At 38.3% G+C, this 26,099-nt stretch overlaps 1 protein-coding gene across 39 annotated transcripts in view; it reads right to left on the bottom strand.

Annotated features, from left to right (window-relative positions):
* The window catches only part of NRXN1 (neurexin 1), a 1,138,555-nt gene that overhangs the window by 592,455 nt on the left and 520,001 nt on the right, over window positions 1-26,099 (bottom strand). For 28 of the 39 annotated variants that reach the window (XM_067462984.1, XM_067462983.1, XM_067462987.1 and 25 more), the window contains 2 exons: window positions 19,381-19,584; window positions 16,028-16,054 (listed from right to left, as the gene is read on the bottom strand). In XM_067462984.1, coding sequence (XP_067319085.1) covers window positions 16,028-16,054; window positions 19,381-19,584 — 231 coding nt within the window. The remainder of the gene's footprint in view (window positions 1-16,027; window positions 16,055-19,380; window positions 19,585-26,099) is intronic. The other 11 variants (XM_067462994.1, XM_067463037.1, XM_067463071.1 and 8 more) reach the window with 1 other exon arrangement.

Below are 26,099 nucleotides of genomic sequence, written 5' to 3'. Positions count from 1 at the left end.
TGTGTGAAAGAATAAAAATATCCCTGTGCCATAATTCACTCAGGCACACAGCTGTTAAAGATAAAGGAATCTTCTTAATTTGGCCAACCCCAATTTTCCTTCTTAATGTTCACAACTGTTCATCTGGCCAGTTTTCTTTTGTTTTTCTTAATTTCCCTCTTATTACATTTCTTCTTTATGGGTTTTTTTTCATTGGATTTCCCAGTCTACAGCCCTCTTTTGCTTAAGATTTCATATATTTCACCATTCTAGTTTGAAGAACATGTAAGTTCACAATTCCCTTCCTCCTTGTCACCAAAAAGGAGTTGTGATAATGCATGTTCCTTGTTACATACAACATATTGCCTTTTAAAAGAAATCACCCCTATATGGCTACAGCTCTCTGAAATACACCAGGAATAAAGTCACTTGGATTTGCATTCTAAACACAATCTAAATTGATTTGGATAAGACCTCACTAAAAGCCTAAAATTCAATTTAGTTTTGGAGGATAAACAGGGTCAGGCCTGATGATTAATTGGATAGGGAATTGCCATGAAATGCCAGGTAGCCTAGGCTATATTTTTGAGGAAGGCACTGGCAAAACATCTCCTTGATTAAGAAAAGCCTATCACATTCATGAGATCACTATAAGTCAATAGAGACATGTGGGCACATTTGTTGTTTTGTGTGCCTTCAATTGGTCTATGGTGACCCTAAGGTGAACCTATCATGAAGTTTTCTGAGGCTAAGAGTATGTGACTTGCCAAAGGTCCCCCAATGGGTTGTCAAGACTGAACAGAGACTTTAACCATATCCTTCAAAGTTGAAGTCCAACAATCAAACCACTGTGCCATATTGGCACATACAAAACATATAAATGTGCCTTATATATGGATGTTTGGCTAATTAAAACATATGTCATTTGTCTACTGTGGAGATAGTCCTCTCACTGATAAAAAAAATCACACAATTTTTGTGTTTCTAGTTGTACTCAATTTGTTACCTGATGTCTGGTGACAAGTCTTCGCATGTTTGTCCTCAAATGGCAGTTTGCGATCAAAAACTCATACCAAACATGGCCATAACAAATAATAAAACAATCCCAAGCAAACAATAGAAATCATATATAATATTTCAAAGAGGTTAAAAAAGTAAATACCAATAATCAGTATAGATAATAAGTGAACAAGTGTATATCTGTGAATGTACAGTCTATTAGAAATTTAATTTTATCCAGGTCTGCATTTCTGTGGCTATTTACCTTTATTCATTTTTAATATGTAGATTTTGTAGTGTTTACTTCATTTACTTGTTTAAAATATTATATACCATTTCTAACATTTGTTTAAGGTTCTTCCATGCATAGTGTATTCGTTTGAATGCTAGATTATGACTCTGGAAAAGAGAGCTGAAATGCCCACTTCTCCATGAGAACTTACTGGGTGATCCTGGGCAAGTTGTTGTTGTTTATTCAATCAGTCAGTCACCTCCAACTCTTCATGACCTCATGGATCAGCCCACACCAGAGCTTCCTGTCAGCTGTGGTCACCACCAGCTCCTTCAGAGTCATGCCAGTCACTTCAAAGATACCATCCATCCATCTTGCCCTTGGTCGGCCCCTCTTCCTTTTTCCTTTCTTTTTCCCCATCATCATTATCTTCTCCATGCTTTCCTGTCTTCTCATTATGTGGACAAAATACTTCTAATGTCCTTCCTTCCAGTGAGCAGTCAGGCTTTATTTCCTGGATTATGGACTGGTTTGATCTTCTTGTGGTCCAAGGCACTCTCAGAATTTTCATCCAGCACCACAGTTCAAAAGCATCTATCTTCCTTTGGTCAGCCTTCCTTATGGTCCAGATCTCACATCCATAGGTTACCATGGGAAATAACATTGCTTTAACTATGCAGATCTTTGTTGCCAGTGTGATGTCTCTATTCTTAACTATTTTATCAAGATTGGTCATTGCTCTCCTCCCAAGAAGTAAACACACTCTCAACTTCAGAAAACCATGTGATATGGTTATCTTAGGGTTGCCACAAGACAAATGATTGAAAGAAGGAAGCAATAACCATTCTTCATTGAAGCCATCATGGAATACTGGTTTCTAGGATTCCAGTGGACCAGGATTTGAATGCATGCTGAGCCACTGAAACACACTGGCAAGTTACACTCTCTTATTGGCAAGCCTCATCTGAATAAATATTGCCAAGAGGACTACATGATAGGAACACCATGACTTGAAGACATACATCAGTAACAAACACATTATTTGTTGTGGCTCTGATTGTTATGATTGATTTCCTGTGTCCAACTTTCTTTTCCCTTCTATTAGTGAATCTATGACCAAGGACATCCTTGAAATCAGCAGAACTTGTCAGATTTTGTTTTGTTTAGATAACCTTTAAAAATAAAGGTCACATCCACATCATGATTGTGTTAGCACAGTAAGACTCCATGGTTAGATATTTATACTATGGAAAAAGAAGGGTTTTTATGGGCATTATTACATGAGGCTGTTAAAGCACCGTTTCAGCACTTCAATCTGGTTGGTGATTAATGCACATCACCATGCTTTGCCTGTTGTTGCATTGTAGCCAACTCATTATTGGAGCATATATTTTCAATAGTAATGGAAACCCATTAATGGCTCCAGTTTCACTGGTGCAATCGTTTCCTTTCATAGCATTCCAGAACTGCTGAAGTCATGTGAAGAAAGTGTGATCTTCTTCCTGTCCCCTTCCTATCCCCAACCAATGTGCACTCACATTGCATGCACTGCGCAGGATGAAAACAAGAGAAAGGAGGTGTCAGAGATTCATTGTGAAAGCTAGAATCAACAAAGCACCAGCATTGTGCTATGACAGCAACCATGTGAAAGTATTCCTTTCAAATCCACTATGTTTTCAATTGTTTAAACAATGTGATTGATACAAGATCTCAAATGGATATGATAAAGATCTTTGTTGGCCTGCAAAATTTACATACTGGGCAAAATAGTCTGACCAGAATTCCCATTTTAGAAATGTGCAAACAGCTTTCAGTTTGACCTAAACAGCATTTAGGTGAGTGTAAAAAAAATGAACATTCTAAAGTATTGAGAAGATCAGAAACCCTGCCTAGTCTCCTCTGACTGATTGTGAAAAATAAATTACTGGATGGACCACCTACCAGGGTTCCATACTTTTTCTTGAAAATATTGGAGTTTTTCATTAAATATATTCTTATTCTTCAAGATAAAAATTATATTTTTTTAAAAGAGATGCAACATGTAAAGGACTTTGAGGAGATAGGCAGAAATTAGATAGTGGACCTTATCAAGATGTGTTGTGCCTACCTTGAATCTTCTAACAATCAGATCGGGGTGCTTGCATTCATCTCGAACACATCCATCCTTACTATGTGAAAAAATAACATTTCCTTCTAAATATCAACTGCAATATTTCTGATTCTTTGGGTTGAGATCATCCATCCCCAATTTTCAACCCATTTTGGATTACAATTGCCAGAATTCCTGATCATTGACCATGCTGAGTGGGAAAATGGCATGAGTTGAAATTCAAAATTTTAAGCGACATGCTAACTAGATAGTAAGAGTTCAAACAATTTTGCAGCTGTTTGCCTTTCTGTTCTTGGCTGCTACTCAGACAAAGTATATCTCACATATTTACAGACAGGAAATAATATGCAAAGTAAGGAGGGCAGGTAATTAAATCCTAATATAAGGTATCTGAGAGTAGTGTGTTACAGTACTTTGAGTATTGGACTAATACCTAAAGGAGACCAGAATTTGAATCTCCACTGAGTCTTGGAAACCACCTTGGCCAAGTCACACACTCTTAGAAGAAGGGAATGGTGGCAAATCATGTATAACAAATCTTTCCAAAACATACCTGTAGGATAGGGTGATCATGAGTCAGAGTTGACTTAAAGGCATATCATGTAAAGAATTGATAGCAATGGTGTTGGAGAGAAGATTTTCATTGAACTTTACTCTTAGATCTTGCAAAGCAGGAAATGTCATTTCTTCATGTTCTCTTGCTGTGAAGCCTCTTCCAGAGTAGGAGTGACCAAAAGATGACTTTGCTCCTTGCTTCATTTCAACATGCTTTGTAATACATTTTTAAAATGTTCCCTTTCATGCTTTTAGCAAACAATGTAAAAAGATCAAAAACATAGCTTCTGGAAATACAAAAGCTCAAAAGAAGATGCCTGTTTCCATCAACTCAATTTGCCACATTTTGAAGCTTTTTATTTATCCATGATGGGAAAAAATCCAGAATAAATGGCTTTTATTCTGCCCAATCCATTCAAATCCCATAAGGACAACACATGGATGACGTATTCGTCAATTTGATCATCCAACACAATTTTACAGTTTCCACAGGGGAATAAACCATAGTCTCTTCTGCACCCAATGTATCACCAAAATCTTGTGATATCAAGGAGATGAATGGATTTTATTAAATTCCTGCCTTTCTCTGAGAGGCAAGCTGAGAAATGTGTTGCGGCTGTACATCAGTGTTTGATCTTCCATCCACTTAGTTCTCCCTACCATTTACTGACAAAAAAAATAGGTGTGGAAAAAAATCTTTCCTTGGGTGGTACAAAAAATGTGGAAATGCTTGCCAACAATAATGCTGCAGAAGCAGGTGGCCATAAAGCTAATCCAGCTAACTGTAGTATGCACATCTGCGGGACATCAAATAAAATGAAAGCGGCAAGGGAGACATTGTGCACATACTAAAAGCGAAGGAAATAAAGGTCTTGGAAGAAAACAGAAGCAGGGGGAAAAAGGCATACAAATAAGGGAAAAGAAAAGAATGAAATGCAGATAAGAGAATGACTTTTAACCCCTCTTAGGGGATGCCAGTGACCTGAATCCAAACATTAGTCTCAACTAGAATTGATTCAGTGTGAGCTCTGCCAATCTACATTAATGCTAATTTAATTGTCTCAGTGAGTTACTCTAACAGTGACTAGAGGGGTGGGAGTTGTGGCCTTCCATATGTTGGACTACCCTAGTCAGCATAGTAAATGGTGAAGGATGCCATCTATGGCAAATCAACAACACCTGGCAGGGTAGCATGATTCTCCTCTCTGCTGTAATTATTTCAATGTCACATGTATCTCTTTGTCTGAGTGATAATTGACTTCAACTGAATGATTTTGGCCTCAGTCCTCAGACGTTTGTACATGAAAATTGCATGAACTGGATATCATAAGTGACTATTTTGGCCCCACCTTCAGAATGAATATCTATGGGGAGAGAGGCTTTGCTGATACAAGGAATCAATGCTAAGTCTGGCACAATGGCAAAGGGATGACCCTGCTCCTGGAAATGGGGGTAAATCTAGATTTGACAATGTTGGCAACTTTTGACCCACAGCAGCCATTAAGGCAATGTCTTCTAGAAATTATGAAATTCTTGAAGAGACCAGGAACAATCTTCTTGTTTTGTAAAATCTCCTGGGAACTTCCCATATATATGTATATTAAAACAGGGCCCTCTGACTTGTTTTAGAGGAGAACTACTACTGTTAGACACTTCCAGAGGTAGCCATTCTTCCTTTGGGGTGAAGAGTTTTAACCAAGTCTCCCAATCGACAAAATAACTTACTCAAGGGGGCTCAGTACATGCACTCTATGTCTCTTCCATAAAAAGTAACAATCTCTTCCATAAAAAGAAGTTAAACTTTCTTCCTCAATTATACTGAGTGGTACTTCATATATCTCCACAAGTCACCATTAATAGAATAATAGAATAATAGAGTTGGAAGATACCACATGGGTCATCTAGTCCAACCCCCTGCCACACAAGAAAAGCACAATCATAGTGCCCCCAACAGATGGTCATCCAGCCTCTGTTTACAAGTCTCCAAAGAAGGCACTTCCACCACACTCTGAGGCAAAAAGGTCTACTGTTGAGCTCTTCCAAAATAATTTAGGCCTACAGTGGCATCTCTCTGACCTCTATTGGAAGCACAATTTCTGAAGCACACAGGCCCTCTCAGAATATCTAATCTCTGCAAATACTCTCTCTTATTCAATAGGCAGCAATAGTGATGCTTGTCGGGTTGTGTTGCAACTCTGCTATCAGGAAAGGGCTAGCTAGACTCATCATTGGTCCATGACCCACTCTCCAGTACCTCAGACATTTTTCTGTTGAGCTTTGCCTAGCTTCAAAGCCTTGATGGCAGCATTGGAGCTCTAATGGTGAGTGCAGGGATGGGACAGAACCAAATGAACAATTGCTCTGAGTCCCCTTGGGGGAGATAAGTGTCGGATGTAAATAAAGGTGTGTTGTTGTTGTTGTTGTTAGTATATTATTTTAATCAAAGAAGGGATGACTATAAGTTTTCCATATTTACTAGATATCAGCTTTTATTCCCCTTCCTCCTCCTATTTTACTCAGGTTTTAGGTGTGCTGATGGTGTATTAAGAATTTTAAGAGAAAAGAAAGAGGGACCTATCAAGTTAAGATGGTGTTTTGTTATGGAAGGAAGAATTCTGATGCTCCACTGAAATTTTCCTTCAGATCTCAAATTTCTAGCATTGAAAACATCATGACATTGAAAATTATACACACCTAGAAACTTTATATTTGCTGTTGTTGCATGCCCTTTGCACCTTCATCTCTTTTTTACAGAAGCATAAACTTCTTAATACTTAGTTAAATGTTTCAATAACCATGCTAGAAATTTGGAGACTCAAGAAAAAAGTAATTTTGGGGAAGAACTTTTATCTGCAGGGAATACCTTCATATACCCCTACAGGTATATCCAAGGTCTAAGATATCACCCTCATCAACTTACTGAGTCCTCAAAAATGATGCTAGTAATATTTCCTTCTCTTCCATATTGCAGTAAACTCTGTGTAGCACAAGTACTTTGATGTAAGACAAAGCATCCACTATTTTCATTGCTCAAACTGCCTTCCTTGGTTCCACAGGCAACCCTTCAATCAGAATGTTAATATGGAGATTCAGCCCACAGCAAAAGGGTATAAGTATTTGAAAAATGGTTGAAACTTTTGTTTCCCAAGTGTTGAGAAACTCAAATGAGGAGACTCTTAAATGGATAATGCACAAAACATAGGTGATTTTAATTTTTTGCACAGAAAATAGCATTTTCTGTGAAAAACCAATTTACTGCTCTGAAAAAAAGCATATTTCTGCACAGAAAGCACATTTCCTACACAAAAAACAGCATTGCACAGAATAAGTCCTACATTGCAAAGTTTTTTTTTTTACTTTCTCATAGCAAGGTAATGGTAAAATTGTTTGTTCTTGCCTGTGAAGAAAAATGGATAGATATCAAACCTGTGAAAAGAAAGATAGAAAGAAACACAGAAGAATAAAGAAACAATTTTCAATGGCATTCTAAGTAGTGAGACTGAAGTGTTAGGAGTTAATGAACTATATGATCATTATGTTTGCAGAGTTCTCTACTCATGTTAGAAATCCAGTAAATGAGTTAATCTCTAGTTGAAAATGTTCGTTTGCCATCGGGCATTTATTGATGATGAGGGGTAGGCTCTTGGGGATGGTGTGATTGATATTTTGGAGTGGGTGTGGAGTTGTTGCATTTTAATAATTTAATTTTAATGGTTTTAATGGCATAAATGGTTTAATACTTTTTAATATTTATATTTTAATATATTCACATTGTTTTAACTTGCATTGTTTTATATTTATTGTTGGCCATCTAAGCCTCTATGTTGGAAAAAAGAAGGATAAAAATAGAGGAAATAGCTAAACTGAAAGGTGATAAACTATCCATTGTAAACAGATGATGTTCAACTCTATCACTCCTTACCACCTGCTCTTAAGGGGGCTGTTCAGGTCCTGAATTGGTGTTTGGCAGCTGTAACTGTCTGGAAGAGGGCAAATAAATTGAAATTGACTCCAGACAAGACAGAGGTGCTCCTGGTTAGCCATAAGGCCAAATAGGGTATAGAGTTACATCCTGTGTAGGATGGGATTCAACTCCCCCTGAAGATGCAGGTTTGCAGCTTGGGGGTTCTCCTGGACTCATCGCTGAGCCTGGCGCCCCAGGTCTTGGCAGTGACCAGGGGAGCATTCACACAATTAAAACTTGTGCACCAGTTGTGCTTTCACCTTAGGAAGTCAGACTTGGCCATGGTACTGCACACTCTGGTTACATCCTGAATAGACTACTGCAACATGCTCTATGTGGGGTTGCCTTTGAAGACTGTTCAGAAGCTTCAAATGGTCCAATGAACAGCAGCCAAATGCTCACCAGAGCAGTGTACACAGAGCATACAACCTCCCTGAAATGTCAGATCCCCTGGCTTCCAATCTGCTACCGAACACAATTCAAAGTGCTGGCTTTAGCCTGTAAAGCCCGAAATGGTTCCAGCCCAGCTTACCTGTCCAAATGGATCTCTCCCTATGAACCACCTCAGAGCTTAAGGTCATCTGGGGAGGCCCTACTCTCTGTCCCGCCTCCTTCACAGGTGTGACTGATGGGAACAAGAGATAGGGCCTTCTCAGTGGTGGCCCCTCAGCTGTGGAATTCCCTCCCTAGGGATATCAGCCCCCTCCTTCCTGACCTTCTCTAAGAAAGCAAAATGTGGCTTTCAAGCCTTTGGAGATCTTGTGAAATAAATAAATATTGAATTATGTGGAATGATTATTAGAACGGCCCAGACTATGGATAATATGGTTAACAGTTAATGTTCTATATGTTTTAAATGTTTTAATATATTTTGGAATTCTATTTAAATGTTTTAATTGTTCGTTGTTTTTTAAGGCACCAAACAGTCATCTAAATGTAAGCCACTTTGAAACCCGCTGGGGTGAACTTTGTTGTGAACCATTTTGAGTCCCCCCAGGGGTTGGGAAAAGTTGTATATAAAATAAATAAATAAATAGAAATTTCATAAATAAATAAATCATAGGAGGTTTTTAAACAAAGGCTGGATAGCATTTTTTCAGGAGTGCTCTAGGTGTGCATTCTTGTATGACAGGATATTGGGTTAGATGGGCCCTTCCAATATTCCAATACCTATGTTGGATCTTGATCCTGGAGTTGTACATCTCAATGCCCAACCACTTCCACAACTGCAATTCCTTGCTCATCACCCTTCACTGTTCAGTACTCTCTGTGATGTGGCAGAGAGAGTACTGAACCTGATCTACAAAGAAATTGTTTCAACATTTTTCTCAGCCCCAAAATTCACTAACTATTTCTGAGCAGTCAATCACACTCAGTTTAAGCTACCATACAGGATTTGTGAAAATAAAATGGTATGACTCCATGTACAGTACCATGAACTAATTGAAGAATAGGTGTGATAAAAAATAGTTATAAAAAGGATGCCATAAAGGCACAGAGGGAATCTCTCAATTGCAGCCTGTAATCCTTCTTGTTCTCATTTCCTAAGCCTGAGTTGAAAGCAACCATTGAATTCACAAAGGAACCTACTGTACCATGTAAGCAATCTTTAACGTAAACCGTCTGGTTTAGTAAAATCTCGGAAACTGGAAAATGATTTAGGGTTCTGCATGATGGCATTTTAGCAATGACATTTTCAGATTGACAGGGCTGTGTTTGCATGTAGATACGATCACATTCTAATCTAAGCAACAACTGAAAGATCAGCCTCTGGCATTTATGCGCCAATCATTTATCACTGGAAAATAACACAGAAGTTGAAAAGCTGGATTGTCATACAGAAAAATAGGCTCTCAGTTTCATGACAGTGATATACAACAAAAAGTCACATTGAGAGTCTCACTTTGCATCATTAATTCCCTCATAAGTAAGAGCATATACAGACATTTCAACGGTGGCATGGCCTCTACTGAAATACTCTACCTTTATGTGTCACTGATCTAATGTGATAAGGCCTATTCCACATGGGCGGTGACCACAATGCAGTTTTTATATACCTGTCTGTCTGCTGGCATGGAGGAAGAACTGTGGCTATGAAATATGGAACAAAGCAATAGCCCAATAAGCTGGGTTGCTGTGAGTTTTCCGGGCTGTATGGCCATGTTCCAGAAGCATTCTCTCCTGATGTTTTGCCCACATCTATGGCAGGCATCCTCAGAGGTTGTGAGGTCTGTTGGAAACTAGGCAAGTGAGGTTTATATATCTGTAGAATATCCAGGGTGAGAGAAAGAACTCTTGTCTGCTTGAGGTAAATATGAATTGGCCACCTTGATTAGCATTTAATGGCCTTGCAGCTTCAAAGCTTGGCTACTACCTGCCTGGGGGAAATCCTTTGTTGGGAGGAGTTAGCTGGCCCTGATTGTTTCATGTCAGGAATTCCCCTGTTCTTTGAGTGTTGCTCTTTATTTACTGTCCTGATTTTAGAGTTTTTTTTAGCCAAATTTTGTTCATTTTCATGGTTTCCTCCTTTCTGTTGAATTTGTCCACATGCTTGTAGTCTGACATGATGGTTGTTAGAGTGGTTCAGCATTTCTGTGTTCTCAAGTAATATATTGTGTCCAGGTTGATGCATCAGGTGCTCTGCTGTGGCTGACTTTGCAGGTTGAATTAATCTGCAGTGTCTTTCATGTTCCTTGATGCGTGTTGGGTGCTACATTTGATGGTCCTTATGTAAACTTGTCTATAGATTCATGGTATATAGTAGACTCATGCAGAGGTGAGAGGATCTCTCTTGTATTTTGCTGAATGTAGCATTTGTTGGATTTTCTTAGTGGGTCAATAGATAGTTTGTAGGTTGTTTTTCTTCATTCCACCCTGGACATTCTAGAGATATATAAACCTTATACTTTCCAACACATTTCACAACCTCTGAGGATGCCTGCCATAGATGTGGGCAAAACATGAGGAGATAATGCTTCTGGAACATGGTCATACGTCCAGGAAAACTCACAGCAACCCAGAGATTCCAGCCACGAAAGCCTTTGAGAACAGTCCAATAAGCCTTATATAACCTTCCAAATAACTGGCCTGTATTGGAGTCATAACATAGCAGCAATATTTGGTCTTCAGGGATTTACTTCTAGTTGTAAATATAAATAACTCACTGATCCAACCTAGCTAGTGGTGAAATAGCTATTGATGAATGTTGTTGTACCTGAAAAAAAAAACTAACTAATGGAAAGTGAGCACAACCAATGAGCATCTTTTGTCTAGGTCTCCCAGAAATCAAGTACCATCCAAGATAGCCAAAGAACATCAGCAGCGTGGAGCTTGAGGGAAAGGGCAGTGTTTGTCTGCTGAAGGCTGCCTTTGATCTCAGCTCCTGGGGACTGGCTCCATACTGCAGGTTGGGAGGCACTGCCATGACTGGGGAAGGGGGAGGCCCTAGTGGGTGCTTAAAGGATTGGTACAATGTGTTATTTGTGTACGTAATTATTATGTTTTAATATGTTTAACAGTTTAAAATGGTATTTATATACTTATTATTTCTAGCGATTTTATGTTATGCTTTATATCGTTTGTATAATGAGGCATTGAATTTTTGTCTAGATGTATGACGTATGCCGCTCTGGATCCCCTGAGGGGTGAGAAGAGCAGGATAGAAATAAATAAATAAATAAATAAATTTCTTATTTTCTCGCTTGGAAGACATGATCTTAGGCAATGTGTAGACCTTTAGCAGAGGCAATATTTGAATATTGCCCAATTTTCAAGGTTTTGATTTATTTATTTACTTATTTATTAGTACATTTCTATACCACCCCTCTCAGCCTTCCAGTGACTCGAGGTGGTCTACAAAGCAAGAATTCAATGCCACCAAGGACACAATTATAATATACAATATAAAAAACGTCATTGATGTTATTCTAATATTCCTATTCCATTTGCTGTTGGCAATGTATTTCCACATAAATATTACATGGAATGTAACTGGAAATTGCTTACATTTTTTAAAAAATTCAGCACTAACATTTGATGACAAAACAACTGTGACAACCGAAGCAGCCACACCCAAAGCTTGGAAGTGTTTCATGTGCAATCCATTAACATGTCAACACATTTCCACTATGAGCTGGTCTGTTTGCCTATAGTCTTAGAATGTTTAAAGCATCCCTAGCCAGATAACAGACATCTTGATTCTGCAGTTGAATGGACTCATTCACATAGTGCTGGTGGATTTCTTGAACAAGAAAAGACTACAACTGCTTATAGCTCACACATGGCAGTATCTACATTGATGGTGCTTCTTGCTGTATCTTCTAAATATTGTTCCTTACTTGTAGGAAAGGAACTGGAACCTCTACATGGGGAATGTAAGAAGTTTAATCTGCAATTAGCTGCAGAGAAAGCAACCTCTGCAATTATCTGCAGAGAACAAATGCATTCTTCAATAATGAGCAAAGTTGCTCCTCATTTCTATTATTCCTAGGATAATTTTTATATGTCCATTGAAGCATCTGAAAGAAAAAGTTTGTTCTATATATATCAAAGAATTGGCCCTTGAGTTTAAAGTTTTACCCAGTTACCCTTTTCCTCCTTCAGTTTCCATTGTATTGCCCAACATTATTGTTCTGTTTGCCCCCAAGAAAAACGCAACTGTGTGACATATTTACAAACATTTGTAGTTCTCAAAATAGTGAACAAATAAAGTAAAATAAAAATAAATCAGAGTGATTTTGAAAATGGTGCCTTTGTCTGCAATCCACTGTGCAAGCCAACCCCAATGCTAAAAAAGCCTTTGTGTTCCATTGAGTTGGAAGTTAAATTGAGTAACAGTTACAGCTGATGCAGTTATAGTTGAAAGCCAAGGTAGAATTCCCACAAAGTTAACCACTTTCAAGTCTCCTTATCTCAGTGGTTCTCAACCTGTGGATCCCCAGGTGTTTTGGCTTACAATTCCCAGAAACCTCAGCCAGTTTACCAGCTGTTAGGATTTCTGGGAGTTGAAGGCCAAAACATCTGGGGACCCACAGGTTGAAAACCACTGCCTTATCTTCTTCAGGAGAATGAAGTTCACATTTAAATTTCTCTCACCAAAAGAGATGGGCATTAGAAGTGCTTAACTTTAATTCAGTTATTTCTTTCTTCATTTGGTTTAACACCGACGTGTGTCAGAGGAATTTGGCCAATAAGATTGGCAAACTTCAACATCCCTCCCACCAAAATGAAAACTAGAAGGCATTGTACTTACTATAGAAAGTCTGGGAGATCCAGAGACTCAAAATAAAATCACAGTCCACAATCCTCTTTCAGAACAATGCATCTTAATCCAAATAATATCAAAAAGGTTAAACATTTTATCACAAGTTCAGTCAAGCACAGTGTAATAACAAGCTTTTTTTTTTAAAAAAAGTTAAAAGCAATTACATGCTTTGCGCAGAAAAAAACTATCACAGAAAGTTAACTGAATGTCCTCCTTTTTATTGCTAAAGAATGTGCATTTAGCAAAATGTAATTGGAACTAGTCCTTCATTTGGAAGAATTACCAAAATGAATAAAATAATATGAACTTTATGATTCACGGTGAAGGGTTTTGTTTGAGTCCCATCATCATCATAGGATCATTTGGTGATGGCATGAGAGAGGGCCTTCTCAGTGACTGCTTTCACCCTGTGGATTTCCCTTCAATGGGAGTTTGAACTGGTCGCTTTTCTGCTGTCCTTTCATGGGCAGCAAACATTCTGTTGTTAAAACTGGCTTTGATGAGCAACTGCTTCCTGAGAGCCATTTTACAGGGTGTGTGTTTGCTCTTGTTTACTATGCTTTGAAATAATTTTATATTATTAGTTTTAAAAATATACAATAGTTTTAATGTGATTATGCTTGTGTTTTAATTTTTTTTTATTTCCAGAGTTTTAATGGATCCTATAACAGGATAAAGGTGGCATATATATATATATATATATATATATATATATATATATATACACACAAACAAACAAACAAACAAACACGTAATTCTTGAAATAATGCAATATATTAGGCCTTCAAATTATCTGAGGAATTTGTTCTAGGATCCTTCAAGTGACATAATTTTTGTGCAATCTGGAACCATGTTTTACTTATCTGAAATGAATGATGTTTTCAGTTTTTAGCCACAGCCCATTATAGAATCACTCTGGAGTATCTCGTAAAGCCTACAGGGGTGTTCTCTCTAGGCTTCCAATGTGAATCTGTGATCAACTACCAGTGGAATATTCAGCAGAAGTTGGCCATAGAATTGGTGGACATCTAGAGATAATATTTCTCTAGATATTGCTAGGTACTCCAGAGGGATTCCATGGTACACAGAACTATTTGCATGTATATGAAACCACATTCAATGGGTTTGTACAATAAGTGGTCCTACTGTAATAATGGTAGTTCCATTCCACTGGTTGCTCCATTCCTTTTTTTTCAAAAAGATTTTATGGATTTTCCATGATCAAAATGGAACATCCCCTGATACAAAGGAGAAGGGAGCGCTCTTCATATTTAGCTCCATGTGCATCCATATGTATCTTGGAATCCCTGAGCTAAACATATAATATATTCACATACTGAAGAAGAGAGGTAGGACTAGACCTGAAGACTTGGATGTTCCAATGTGCCTTTGAATCAAGTCCACCTAGCCCTAATTTTCTGTTTGGATATCCAGCACTTTATTCCCAGCCCGGCTCTACAGTTTTACATTTGTCCTGCTCAACTAGTCTCAAATCTGCACATGCCCACTTTTTCAGCTATTGGTTGTTTGTTGTGTGGTTCATGTTTTATGATGTTTTATATTTTATTGGTTTTATTATTTTTAATATAGTTGACTTATATTTTTTAATTGTGTTACCTTGTAAGCTTTATTTATATTGGGCCTGGTCCCCATGTAAGCCACCCTGAATCCCTTCAGGGACATTCAGGCGGGATATAATAATAAAGTAATAGTTGTTGTTGTTGTTGTTTTCATAGAATCATAGAATCAAAGAGTTGGAAGAGACCTCATGGGCCATCCAGTCCAACCCCTTGCCAGGAAGCAGGAATATTGCATTCAAATCACCCCTGACAGATGGCTATCCAGCCTCTGTTTAAAAGCTTCCAAAGAAGGAGCCTCCACCACACTCCGGGGCAGAGAGTTCCACTGCTGAACGGCTCTCACAGTCAGGAAGTTCTTCCTCGTGTTCAGATGGAATCTCCTCTCTTGAAGTTTGAAGCCATTGTTCCGTGTCCTAGTCTCCATTTTGAAATGAAATGCTTGATTTTTTTTTGAAAAAATATCTTTGAACATTTAATTTATATGGGTAACTCTTTGGAAATAGTAATCTTTGTTTCTGCATCCATGTATGTTTGGGCAGGAACTTCACCAGCCACTGAGTTCATTATCCTTATCTGAATAAATAAAAGAGCATAACCAACAAGGGATGGAGTAGCCATATAGCCCTTCTACCTTGCTGTTGCTGCTGACAGAATGCTGAAATGGATTATTCCTCCACTTGGCTCCTCTTTCTTTCCTCCCTATCAAGGACTGCTTGATACCTGCCTCTCATGTATGTAATTTTAATTTGTGAAAGACTAAAAAGATCCATGTAGTCTGCAGAAAAAATGAGTGTTTGGGGATTTTATAATCAGTTGAGATTATGAAATGTCATTTAAACACACATATATTTATGTCTAGAATAATTTAACAAAATTTAGTTGATTAAAATGAAATATAACTTTAGTTGAATGGGGCATGCTTTTCTCAATGAGTTTAGGGACACAGTTGCTCATATGCAGTTTGTGTTTGATTATATTTAAAATATGGTTTTCCCTAGCATAGCTGCATTAAGGCTGCATTAAGAAGTTCCTACAAAATTCCTCGAGAATCCATTGAGAAATTGTTCAGCCCTGATTGAAATGTTTTAAACTTTCTTAGAAATGATGGACTGTTTTCCCTGGTGGAAACCTGAAATTTCCTTCTAAGGAGGAAAAACTCCAGGCATCTCTTGAACACGCAGAACTTTGTGTGATGGTTTCTTTTTGCATTCATGTAATTTGCTTTATTTTCAAATGTAAATCATTTAACTATGCAACAGGGATATGCATCACATGTTAATATAAAGTTTGTAACAACTGCATAATGCAGGAATAATAAGTTTAAAAATTTTGAATAGGCACTTACTGGAATTACAGTTAATCCTGATACAGTCTAGATGGGGAAGAATAGATGAGAAATGAAAATTTATCCTTCAAAGTAATAGCTGCAGACATCCAGTAAAGTCACATTCCACCCTTCCGGGGACAGACACATGCAAACATGGCCACTGTGTGTTCAGGTTCTTTCCATATTGCCATAGAACGCAGATACATGGTGAGAAGACTTTATAAATAGAAGTGATAGTATAGGGTAAAAAAAAATATGGCCAATTTCAAACAAAGCTACATGGTGACAAATCTAAGTGGAGGAGAAAAAGCTTAGGGTACTGTTCCAGATGCTGGATTTAAGCTGGCCGCAACATCCTCGCCCATATATGAAAGAACAGATTAATCTTCTCCACTTTTAATTCCAAAAAAAGTGCTCCGTCACAATGGGGACTAGTGCAAACCAAGCCTAAAATCACACATTCTGGATCATAGTTAATACCTCCAAAGAAGACATAATTTTGAAATCTTAAAAGGGCATATGTAACATTAACATTAGTAGATTGCCTAGTCATTCATGAGGCAGCCAGAACATCGTTGTGCTGTCTCGTACTGATATATTTATTTAGTTGTTTTGATTATAGTGAATTCAATTTTGCCTGCTTTCGATGCTTGTAAAAAACTTTATCTTCTTCTAATCTCTCTTCCTCTTGCTCTGTCTCTTTCTTTTTGGAACAGATTCATGGGAAATAATGCTTCTAAAAAGATGCAAAGTTCTTGTTGAATTCATGTAAAGATAATGCTTGTACTACATTTTGGAGGACTGAATCAAAATATCATGGTGAGTTGAGTAGCACATATTTTTAATTGTTTTAAGACCCTTAAGGAGACTGATGTATAAATATATATACATGTGTGTGTGTCCTTTTTTCTTAAATAAAATGACCTAGATTTTGTTTCCATGTAGCTGAGTTTGTCATGTGTCGTCAACCGCATCAGAAAAGTGGTTGCAAACAGCCAGGGAACATTACCTACATGCCTCTGTCTACAGAAAGCTTTCTTGGAAGAGCCCTCTTCTGGATCCCACATTGCTGCCATGTTGTTAACAAAAACAACTCATCCGCTTGCTGTAACTCCAAATTTACACAGGAGGGCTCTGTGTGAAGCTAAAGAGGCTAAAGAAGACTTTCCCTGTTTGATATGTATAAATTCCCTACTGCAAAATCTAATTAACATCATCAAAATTCAATGACCTAGCTTTCCTCCAAAATGGGTTTTTGAATACATCAGTCTGCCCCACTACCTTTTGCAATTTGAAAGTAAAATCACCCCAGAGCTGGTTTTTAAAAAATGCTGCACAAAAGGTTTAGAAAATAATCTCACAAAAGGAAGTCATTCTGGCAAACCTGCACTGTTCCTCAATGAATAAAGCAGCGATTGATCATTTCTAAATGCTACAAAAACCTAGGAAAGCATGATTCCATTTCTGTAGAAGAGCTGATGTGGTTTGTGTTCACAGGGCTGTTTGCCGAGGGCCGCAGACTTTGGGCATTGAAGGGTTGTGTTAATTGTGATACACACACACACACACATACACACACAATTTCACAATGGCTTGTGTTTCTTTAGAAACTGAAGAGAGAGAAGGAAGGTGAAAGATGGGTTTGACTGCATGTAGCGCCAGACTGCTATATAAGGAAGACCAAAAGAAGGTAATAAAATGACTTGTAAATTTTGAAGATAGTTGATTTCTTAACTTGCACATAATGTATTTATGTTAACCACTCTGACAAGAATCACAGAGTACACTGCAACCAGTCAGATTATTTTGTGTGTGTCAGGAGCGACTTGAGAGACTGCAAATCACTTCTGGTGTGAGAGAATTGACCGTCTGCAAGGACGTTGCCCAGGGGACGGCCGGATGTTTTGAAGTTTTATTTATTTATCTATTTCAGGCTTTTTATATCCCGTCCTATCTCAACCTCCATAGAGGGACTCAGAACGGCTTACAAATCGGCACCCTATGGTGCCCACATCAAAAACATAAATACACAATTTAATGTCAATATAATAATAACAATATAAAACAGTAAACAGTATAAAAAACAGTATAAAAACCTTCCTTGTGGAAGGTTCCCTCATGTCCCCACAAAGGAAACTGGGGCTAACAGAGGGAGCTCATCTGTGCTCTCCCCAGATTCGAACCTCCAACCTATCGGCACAGGGGTTTAACCCATTGTGCCACCGGGGGCTCCTAACCAGTTAGATAAATACTATTTTTTTTATGGAACTGATCTCAGTAATACATTGGTAGCAGGCAAACCAAAAGAAAAAAATGATTTACCAATCTACTAATGAGATAGAATTTTAGATCAAACCAATTCCACTTCCAGGAGAAGCACTGGAATTATGACTTTAGACTACTCCATAGGAATGCAAGGAATACCAGGTTTTTATGTTATTGACAAGAAAAAGATACCTCAACACTTGGCACTCCATTAAAGGAATTAGCAATCAATGTGAATTTTGAAGATATGTTGTGATTTTTGTGAAAATTTGACCCCATATTAGCTTTCTATTAAAAAAACTGGTGTATACTCTGCAAATTACAAAGTTTTCTGAATGAGCCATAATTTGTGCAATGTTTTTGGCACAAAAAAATAGGCACAAAAGGTCCACACTGAAATCTCATCATCTTGATCTATAAGAAAGAAATATGGAAATCTTTGTTACCCAGGGTGATGACTAACATACAATCAGGACTCGCTCGCTGAAATCCAGATTCAGTGCTACATGGGAGCTTACACCCAATTGCTAATTACAACCATAGTAAACCTGAAGTATCAACTGCACAAAGTTAAGTTAATACTTGTATAAATCCCACTGATTCAATTGATCTACTTTAGTAGGGAATAGCAATTGGATTTAAAGCATTGTTTCATCTATGAAACTCATCAAGAGCATAGACTGTTTTTTATAGATATAAGCAAATCCATACACAAAATATCAATATATCAGCAGGGCTTTCCCTGCACATCCGTTATCCAATATGGCTAAGGATATTTTGGATCAGAATTTGTGTATAAATGCTATTTTTAGGGTATGATTGATGAAAACCCAAATGCCTCCAATATCTGGTCTTCTCTATTTAGAACAGACTGCAGTTCAAAATTAATCATGGTGGGTTATGGTGGAGTGTGCAAAGAGAAACATAAAACATAAATGAATACAATAATATGCATATTATGTGTTCATATATATGCGCACAAGTTGCATATGTATGACCATTTCTTTTCAGTGGTAAACAGGCTGTTGAATAAATGTTTGCAGGCAAGGACGGGAAAGGCTGTTTGAGATGTAAATTCTAGGATGGAAGCTGGAGAGGAATGTTACCTAGGTTGACTGTTAGCTTAACACGTCCTGCATCCAGTTCTAAACGCAGTGTGTCTGCAGATTCCCTTGAAGTTGTGGCCATTAAAATGCCATAAGCTCGCTGAGATCTGAACCGTAAGGACACGTCTTCCGCCTCTGTGTGCATCACCACAGGGAGCTGTATTTTCATAAACATACTTCCGTCATAGCTTAAAACCGTTGCTTCTGTAAAGGTACAAGAAGGAAAATTACAAGTGAGATTCACATTTGGATTTCTTTGTGTTTGACAGCACACTGTGAACACCAAGAGCAGGAGTCCACAAACTAAGGCCTGTAGGCAGGATCCTATGGTGTTTGTTTGTGGTAGAAGACCTTGTATAATCTTGGAAGGTAAGCCGAGTCAGCCCTGGTTAGTTCTTGGATGGGAAGCAATCACTGGAGACTAGGTACTGTAGGGTATAATTTAGAAGAAGGAACTGGCAAAATCAATCTATTCCTTGTCTAAGAAAACTCTACAGAATTATTGAGGTCACTATAGGTCAATACATTACTTGAAGGCACATATATACACAGAGAGTAACAAAGTGATTTTCAATCTGTAAAGAACTTAGCTCTGGATAGTTATTTGCTGGTGTAGCAGCTTTTATGGTTTGTCTGCCAATATGTGGAACATTGGTCATAATAAGGAATGCACATTACAAGTGACTCCCCCACACTCTCCTGCCTCCAGCTCACTATTCCAAGGAGACTAGAAAGCTAAATAGAATTGGAGCAGAAGTTTATGCTCCAGACAACTAGAATAAATGTTTAATAATATGATGCTCATTAAGCATAGCCACAGGCTCCAGGGAAAGGAATAATAGTTTTACTATCGTTTCTGGAACTGCAAGAAAGTTAAGGGAGGAAATGGCGTTATCAAACATCACTGGAGGGCAATTTTCTCTGGGGACCTGAGAAATCGAGGGAATTACAACAATATTTTTGGGACCAAGTTTTCTAGAAATCCATTCTGTGGATAGTAGAAAATTGAGACACAAACCAATTTTTCAAAAAGCAAAGACTACAATCCTCTATACAACTCCCCTGTTGCATCAACTCTACTGGCTGCCAGTTTGATACCGGGCTGAATTCAAAGTGCTGGCTTTGGCCTATAAAGCCCTAAACAGTTCTGGTCCAACTTACCTGTCTGAATGTATCTCCCTTTATGAACCTACTAGAACTTTAAGATCTGCTGGGGAGGCCCTGTTGTCAGTCTCACCCCTGCCGCAAGTGCGGCTGGCGAGGACAAGAGGCATAGCCTTCTCAGTGGTGGCCCCTTGGCTGTGGAACTGCCTCCCCAGTGACATTAAGCTGGTCCCATTCCTCCTGGTCTTCAGGGAAAAAAATCTAAAGACCTCATTTGGGGCATAGGGTAACACAGAATTCAACTTTAATCTAGAAATCTGAACAATATCTATGGCAGTGGTTCTCAGCCTGGGGCCCCCAATGTTTTTGGCCTTCAACTTCCAGAAATCCTAACAGCTGGTAAACTAGCTGGGATTTCTGGGAGTTATAGGCCAAAAACATCTGGGAACCCCAGGTTGAGAACCACTGATCTATGGGATAACCAAGATGTATGAAATCATGACTTGACACTTTGTATGTTTTTAATTTGTTTACTGCATTTATATGTTTTAACTGTTTTATAATTTAATGTGGTATGTTTATTGTTATGTGCACGATGCGACACTGAATGTTTGCCGTAGTTTGTACAATGCTCTTAGTCCCCATCGAGGTGAGAACGGTGGGGTATAAATAAATAAATAAATAAAGTTGTATGCACCAGTGGAAATCTGCACAACTATGAGTCATATTACTGGACACAACTGGCCTCCTATTTAGGTTGGTCAACCCAAGATTAATCACTTCTTACTTTGCTCAGGGCTGTAAAAGTAGAATATTTTATAGCTTATACATTGTTAACATATCATGATTGGCTTGATGTATAATCCAAGTTGTATTAACAGAAGACCTGAACTCTCCTTAAAAGCCAAGATGAAAAAAAAATATAGAAAAACTAAGGTTGTCATCCTTTGGAAATATTATGAGGTGCTGTGATTCACTGGAAAAGATTATAATGCTCAGTACATTGGCGGGGTGTGTGTGTGTGTGTGAATTGTTTCCCTCAAGGAAGCCCTGTCTGCCCTGAGTTTGCAATACAAGGGCAAGAGATGTAATGAATACAGCTTGATGACAAGCAAGAACAATGACTTTCATTCTCTGGCTCCCATATGTAAAGTAGAGTCTCGCTTATCTAACCTTTGCTCGTCCAACGTTCTGTATTATCCAAGGCAGTCTGGCTCCCACCTAGGTCCGCAGATGTTTCAATACATTGCAGTGTTTTGGTGCTAAATTTGTAAATACAGTAGTTACTACACAACGTTACCGTGTATTGAACTGTGTTTCCTTTCGATTTGTTGTACACATGATGATTTGGTGCTTAATTTGTAAAATCATAACATAATTTGATGTTCAATAAGCTTTGCCTTAATCCTTCCCTATTATCCAACATTTTCGTTTATTCAATGTTCTGCCAGCCCTTTTGTGTGTGTGTGTGTGAATTGTTTCCCTCAAGGAAGCCCTGTCTGCCCTGAGTTTGCAATACAAGGGCAAGAAATGTAATGAATGCAGCTTGATGACAAGCAAGAACAATGACTTTCATTCTCTGGCTCCCATATGTACAGTAGAGTCTCGCTTATCCAACCTTTGCTCATCCAACGTTCTATATTATCCAACGCAGTCTGGCTCCCACCTAGATCCACAGATGTTTCAATACATTGCAATGTTTTGGTGCTAAATTCGTAAATACAGTAGTTACTACACAACGTTACCGTGTATTGAACTGTGTTTCCTTTCGATTTGTTGTACACATGATGGTTTGGTAATTAATTTGTAAAATCATAACATAATTTCATGTTCAATAAGCTTTTCCTTAATCCTTCCTTATTATTTTAGAACAGATTTTAGAACTCAATAAACGCGAGCTGTAGATCGGCTTTTTAGTTGATATTGTATTTATTGTATGTTTTTAACTATTGTGTTTATTGTTATTGCATTTTTATTGTAATTGTTGGCATTGAATTGTGCCGGATGTAAGCCGCCCTGAGTCCCCCCTAGGGGGTGAGAAGGGCGGGGTACAAATGCCCGAAATAAATAAATAAATAAATAATCCAAAATTTTCATTTATCCAATGTTCTGCCAGCCCATTTATGTTGGATAAGTGAGACTCTGCTGTATTATAAAGGAGGAGTTGAACCATTTTAATTAAAATTGAACTTTGTTTCTGCAATAGGCAGCAAGAGAGCTTGAGATAGCCCTGAGATCCAAATGCTGTAACTTTCCCTCAGGAATACAACCCTCCTCTCCTAGTTTCTTCCCATTTTGGCATCCCTTTCCCACTTCTACAAGATCCCTTTCAAGTATGGATTTTCTGTCAGTAGCAGAGAGTAGCAGACACAGGAAATGCAAACATCATTGCATATGCACAGATATAAAAGAGTGGCACATGGATCGTACAGGCTGATCAAACTGGAAAAATCCTGTCTCCTTGCATCTCTGCCTGACATTTATAATTTTTATTAATAAATTTCATCTTGCATATTGTTCTGCTGTTGCTGCAGCTGCTGCTGTGGCTGTTGCCCCGTTGAAAGCACACACCTGCAAAAGGCACTGCCAAAAGGCAATCACGTACTGCAAGCCCCACTAAAAATCAAAGAGAAAAGCCAAATTATATTGCCATGACATCTGTCCTGCCATCTGCTAGAGCTCCAATAAACAAATAAAACCCATCCACTGATTATCCTGATGTTTATACTTTTGGCATATTCAGCCAAGGGTAGCAGTGGCAAAGTAAGCACAGAACACTGCAATTTCTAAAGATGGTTAACCCTTTCACTTTACAATACATTTGGAGGTCATAACCTACCTGCCCCCTCCCCCTGAATAATACTGTATATCCAGAGCTAGCAAACATTACATTTTGTTGTCATAGGTAATACAGTACACTCTCACTTATCCAACATAAATGGGCCAGCAGAATGTTGGATAAGCGAAAATGTTGGATAAGTCGCCCTCGGGCTTGAGATACGGCGGTATACAAGAATAGTAAATAGTAAATAAATAAATAAATAATAAGGAGGCAAAAAACCTATTAAATGTCAAATTACATTCTGTTTTTACAAATTAAGCACCAAACCATCATGTTTTACAACAAATTGACAGAAAAAGCAACTCAATACATGGTATCGGGATTGTGGCGCAGTTGGCTGAGTGTCAGCTGCATTAAGATCACTCTGACCAAAAGGTCATGAGTACGAAGCCAGCCCGGGTTGGAGTGGGTTTCCAACCATTGTGCAGCCCATTGTCAACCTTTGCAACCCGAAAGACAGTGGCATCTGTCAAGTAGGAAAATAAGGTACCACCTTAAAGCGTGGGGAGGCTAAAATTAACTAATTTATGAGGCCATAAAGAAGCACTCCAGCGGGGAAGCATGCGAGGAATGCAGAGATACTTCATCAGTGTCGCAGATGGACGATGAAAGCGACAGCTCCCCCGGCGGCCAGAAAAAGTTAAATAACTTCTATGTAAGTCTGTATATGTCTGTATGCCAAAATTGGCATTGAATGTTTGCCATATATGTGTACACTGTAATCCGCCCTGAGTCCCCTGTGGGGTGAGAAGGGGGAAATATAAAAGCTGTAAATAAATAAATAATTAATAACTTTATGTAGTAATTACTGTATTTATGAATTTAGCACCAAAACATCACAATATGGATCTGGGCGGGAGGCAGACTGCATTGGATAATACAGAACGTTGGATGAGCGAAGGTTGGATAAGTGAGACTCTATTGTAATAGATTATGACTGCCTGGAATATTTAACTAATTTCAAAATCCTGACATAATTAGCTGCCTGGTCTGATCCAGTAGGATTTTTTTTTTACAGTGTCTGGTGTCTATTATAAATCTTCTTAATCACTTAGGAAATAATTAATGATCCCCACTCTTTCACAATTCTCAGACTGTAATTCAAGTTAATACAATGTTCCTTTCTTCCCTTTGAAGTGGCGTTCTTTGCTGAAATGAGGATACATCCTGCCTCCCTCCTTTAATTGCATGCAATAAGTATAGAAAAATTGTGTCTACTCCTCAACTTGAATGGTTTATCAGCAACTGCACATGGGTCGTAGCAATAATAACTTTGCACGGTGAGATGGCTGTGCTGTGCTTTTGGGATCCCGGAAGCTGTAATCATATTAAAGCATGACCATTTGGGACACAGTTGTTACTGAAAGAGGGAGAAGAAATGCTTTGAGTGCAGTTTCCCCCCAGATAGTGAAGCCCTAGGGCAGCACACAATACTCCGCAAGCTGAACAAACGCGCATCCATTGAGATTTCTGCAGGACAAACAGCCAGATAACATTGTGAGAACATGATATTAGGATGGGTCCCAGCAGATGAGGATGGTGCTCCAGAATAATTAAAATGAAAGGAATTGTGGGAGACCTAAACCGTACTTGTTGGGACAAGATAAAATCACATCCTGAGAAAGAAATTCCATTGCCTGTCCAGAATATTTATATAAAATCCCTTTGATGAAGTATGATATAAAAGTCCGATTTGGTTATATTTGTGTTTAGCAGATTTGCATATTCTTTTTGTTCCTCTCTTCAGTGGCTGGGACATGCAGAAACAAACAAACAAACAAACAAAAACAAACAAACCCACAATTCCTTTTGATTTTGAAAACTGGAAGTATCTCTCCATCCCTCCCTCCTTCTCTCTCTCTCTCTCTGCATCCATTCACATATGTAATAGCAGGATTTTGCCACAGGGTGGTACACCATGCATATTTAACTGAAGAGTTTTGTAATTCATCTGACAGTCTAGTTATGCCCCTGACTGCCAGCCGCAGTCCACCAGTAATAGAACAATCTGGAGACATCAAAATAGCTGGATCTCTGCCAAGGGCTTGCATCTTCTAAAATAAGGAATGGGGAGTCACTTTGTAGAATATGGTTTTATCTTTGAATGGGGAACATGCTCTTAATTAAGAAAGGGTAAAGGAAAAACAATGGTAGTGGGAGAAAGCTTGCATAGGCTGTCATAGAATCATGGAGTTGGAAGAGACTTCATGGGCCATCCAGTCCAACTCCTTGCCAAGAAGCAGGAAAATCGCATTCAAAGCACCCCTGACAGATGGCCATCCAGTATCTGTTTAAAAACCTCAAAAAAAAAAAAAAGCCTCCACCGCACTCTAGGGCAGAGAGTTCTACTGCTGAATAGTAGGCTTGGGCGGTTTCATTCGTTAATTTCGTAATTCGTATTTAAATTAGCTCACGATCCAATATTGAGCCATGCAGGACTACTGTGAGGAGTAATTAAAAATCGAAACAATTTTTCCAATTTATTTCGTATTGTTTCGTAATTGTTTCATAATTGGTTCAAAATTGTTTCGAAATTGTTTCGTAATTATTTCCGTATGTCTGGTGCAAGTTTTATAGTTGTTGTTTGTTTTATCAATGATAAAAAATAAATTATCACACCAACAGTCAACAACAGAGGGGGAGGAAAGCTTCAGAAGTTCCCCCTGTCCCATTTGGAGGGTTTTTTAGCATATTGCGCAATTGCGTCCGCCATTAACGAATCGATTCGTAATTTTATGAAATTTCGTATATTTCGAACTCTTTTAAAGGAAAA

This window comes from Anolis sagrei, chromosome 1 (genome assembly GCF_037176765.1).
Source record: "Anolis sagrei isolate rAnoSag1 chromosome 1, rAnoSag1.mat, whole genome shotgun sequence".
Taxonomy (NCBI): Eukaryota; Metazoa; Chordata; class Lepidosauria; order Squamata; family Dactyloidae; genus Anolis; species Anolis sagrei.
This window is presented reverse-complemented; position numbering and strand designations above follow the sequence as displayed.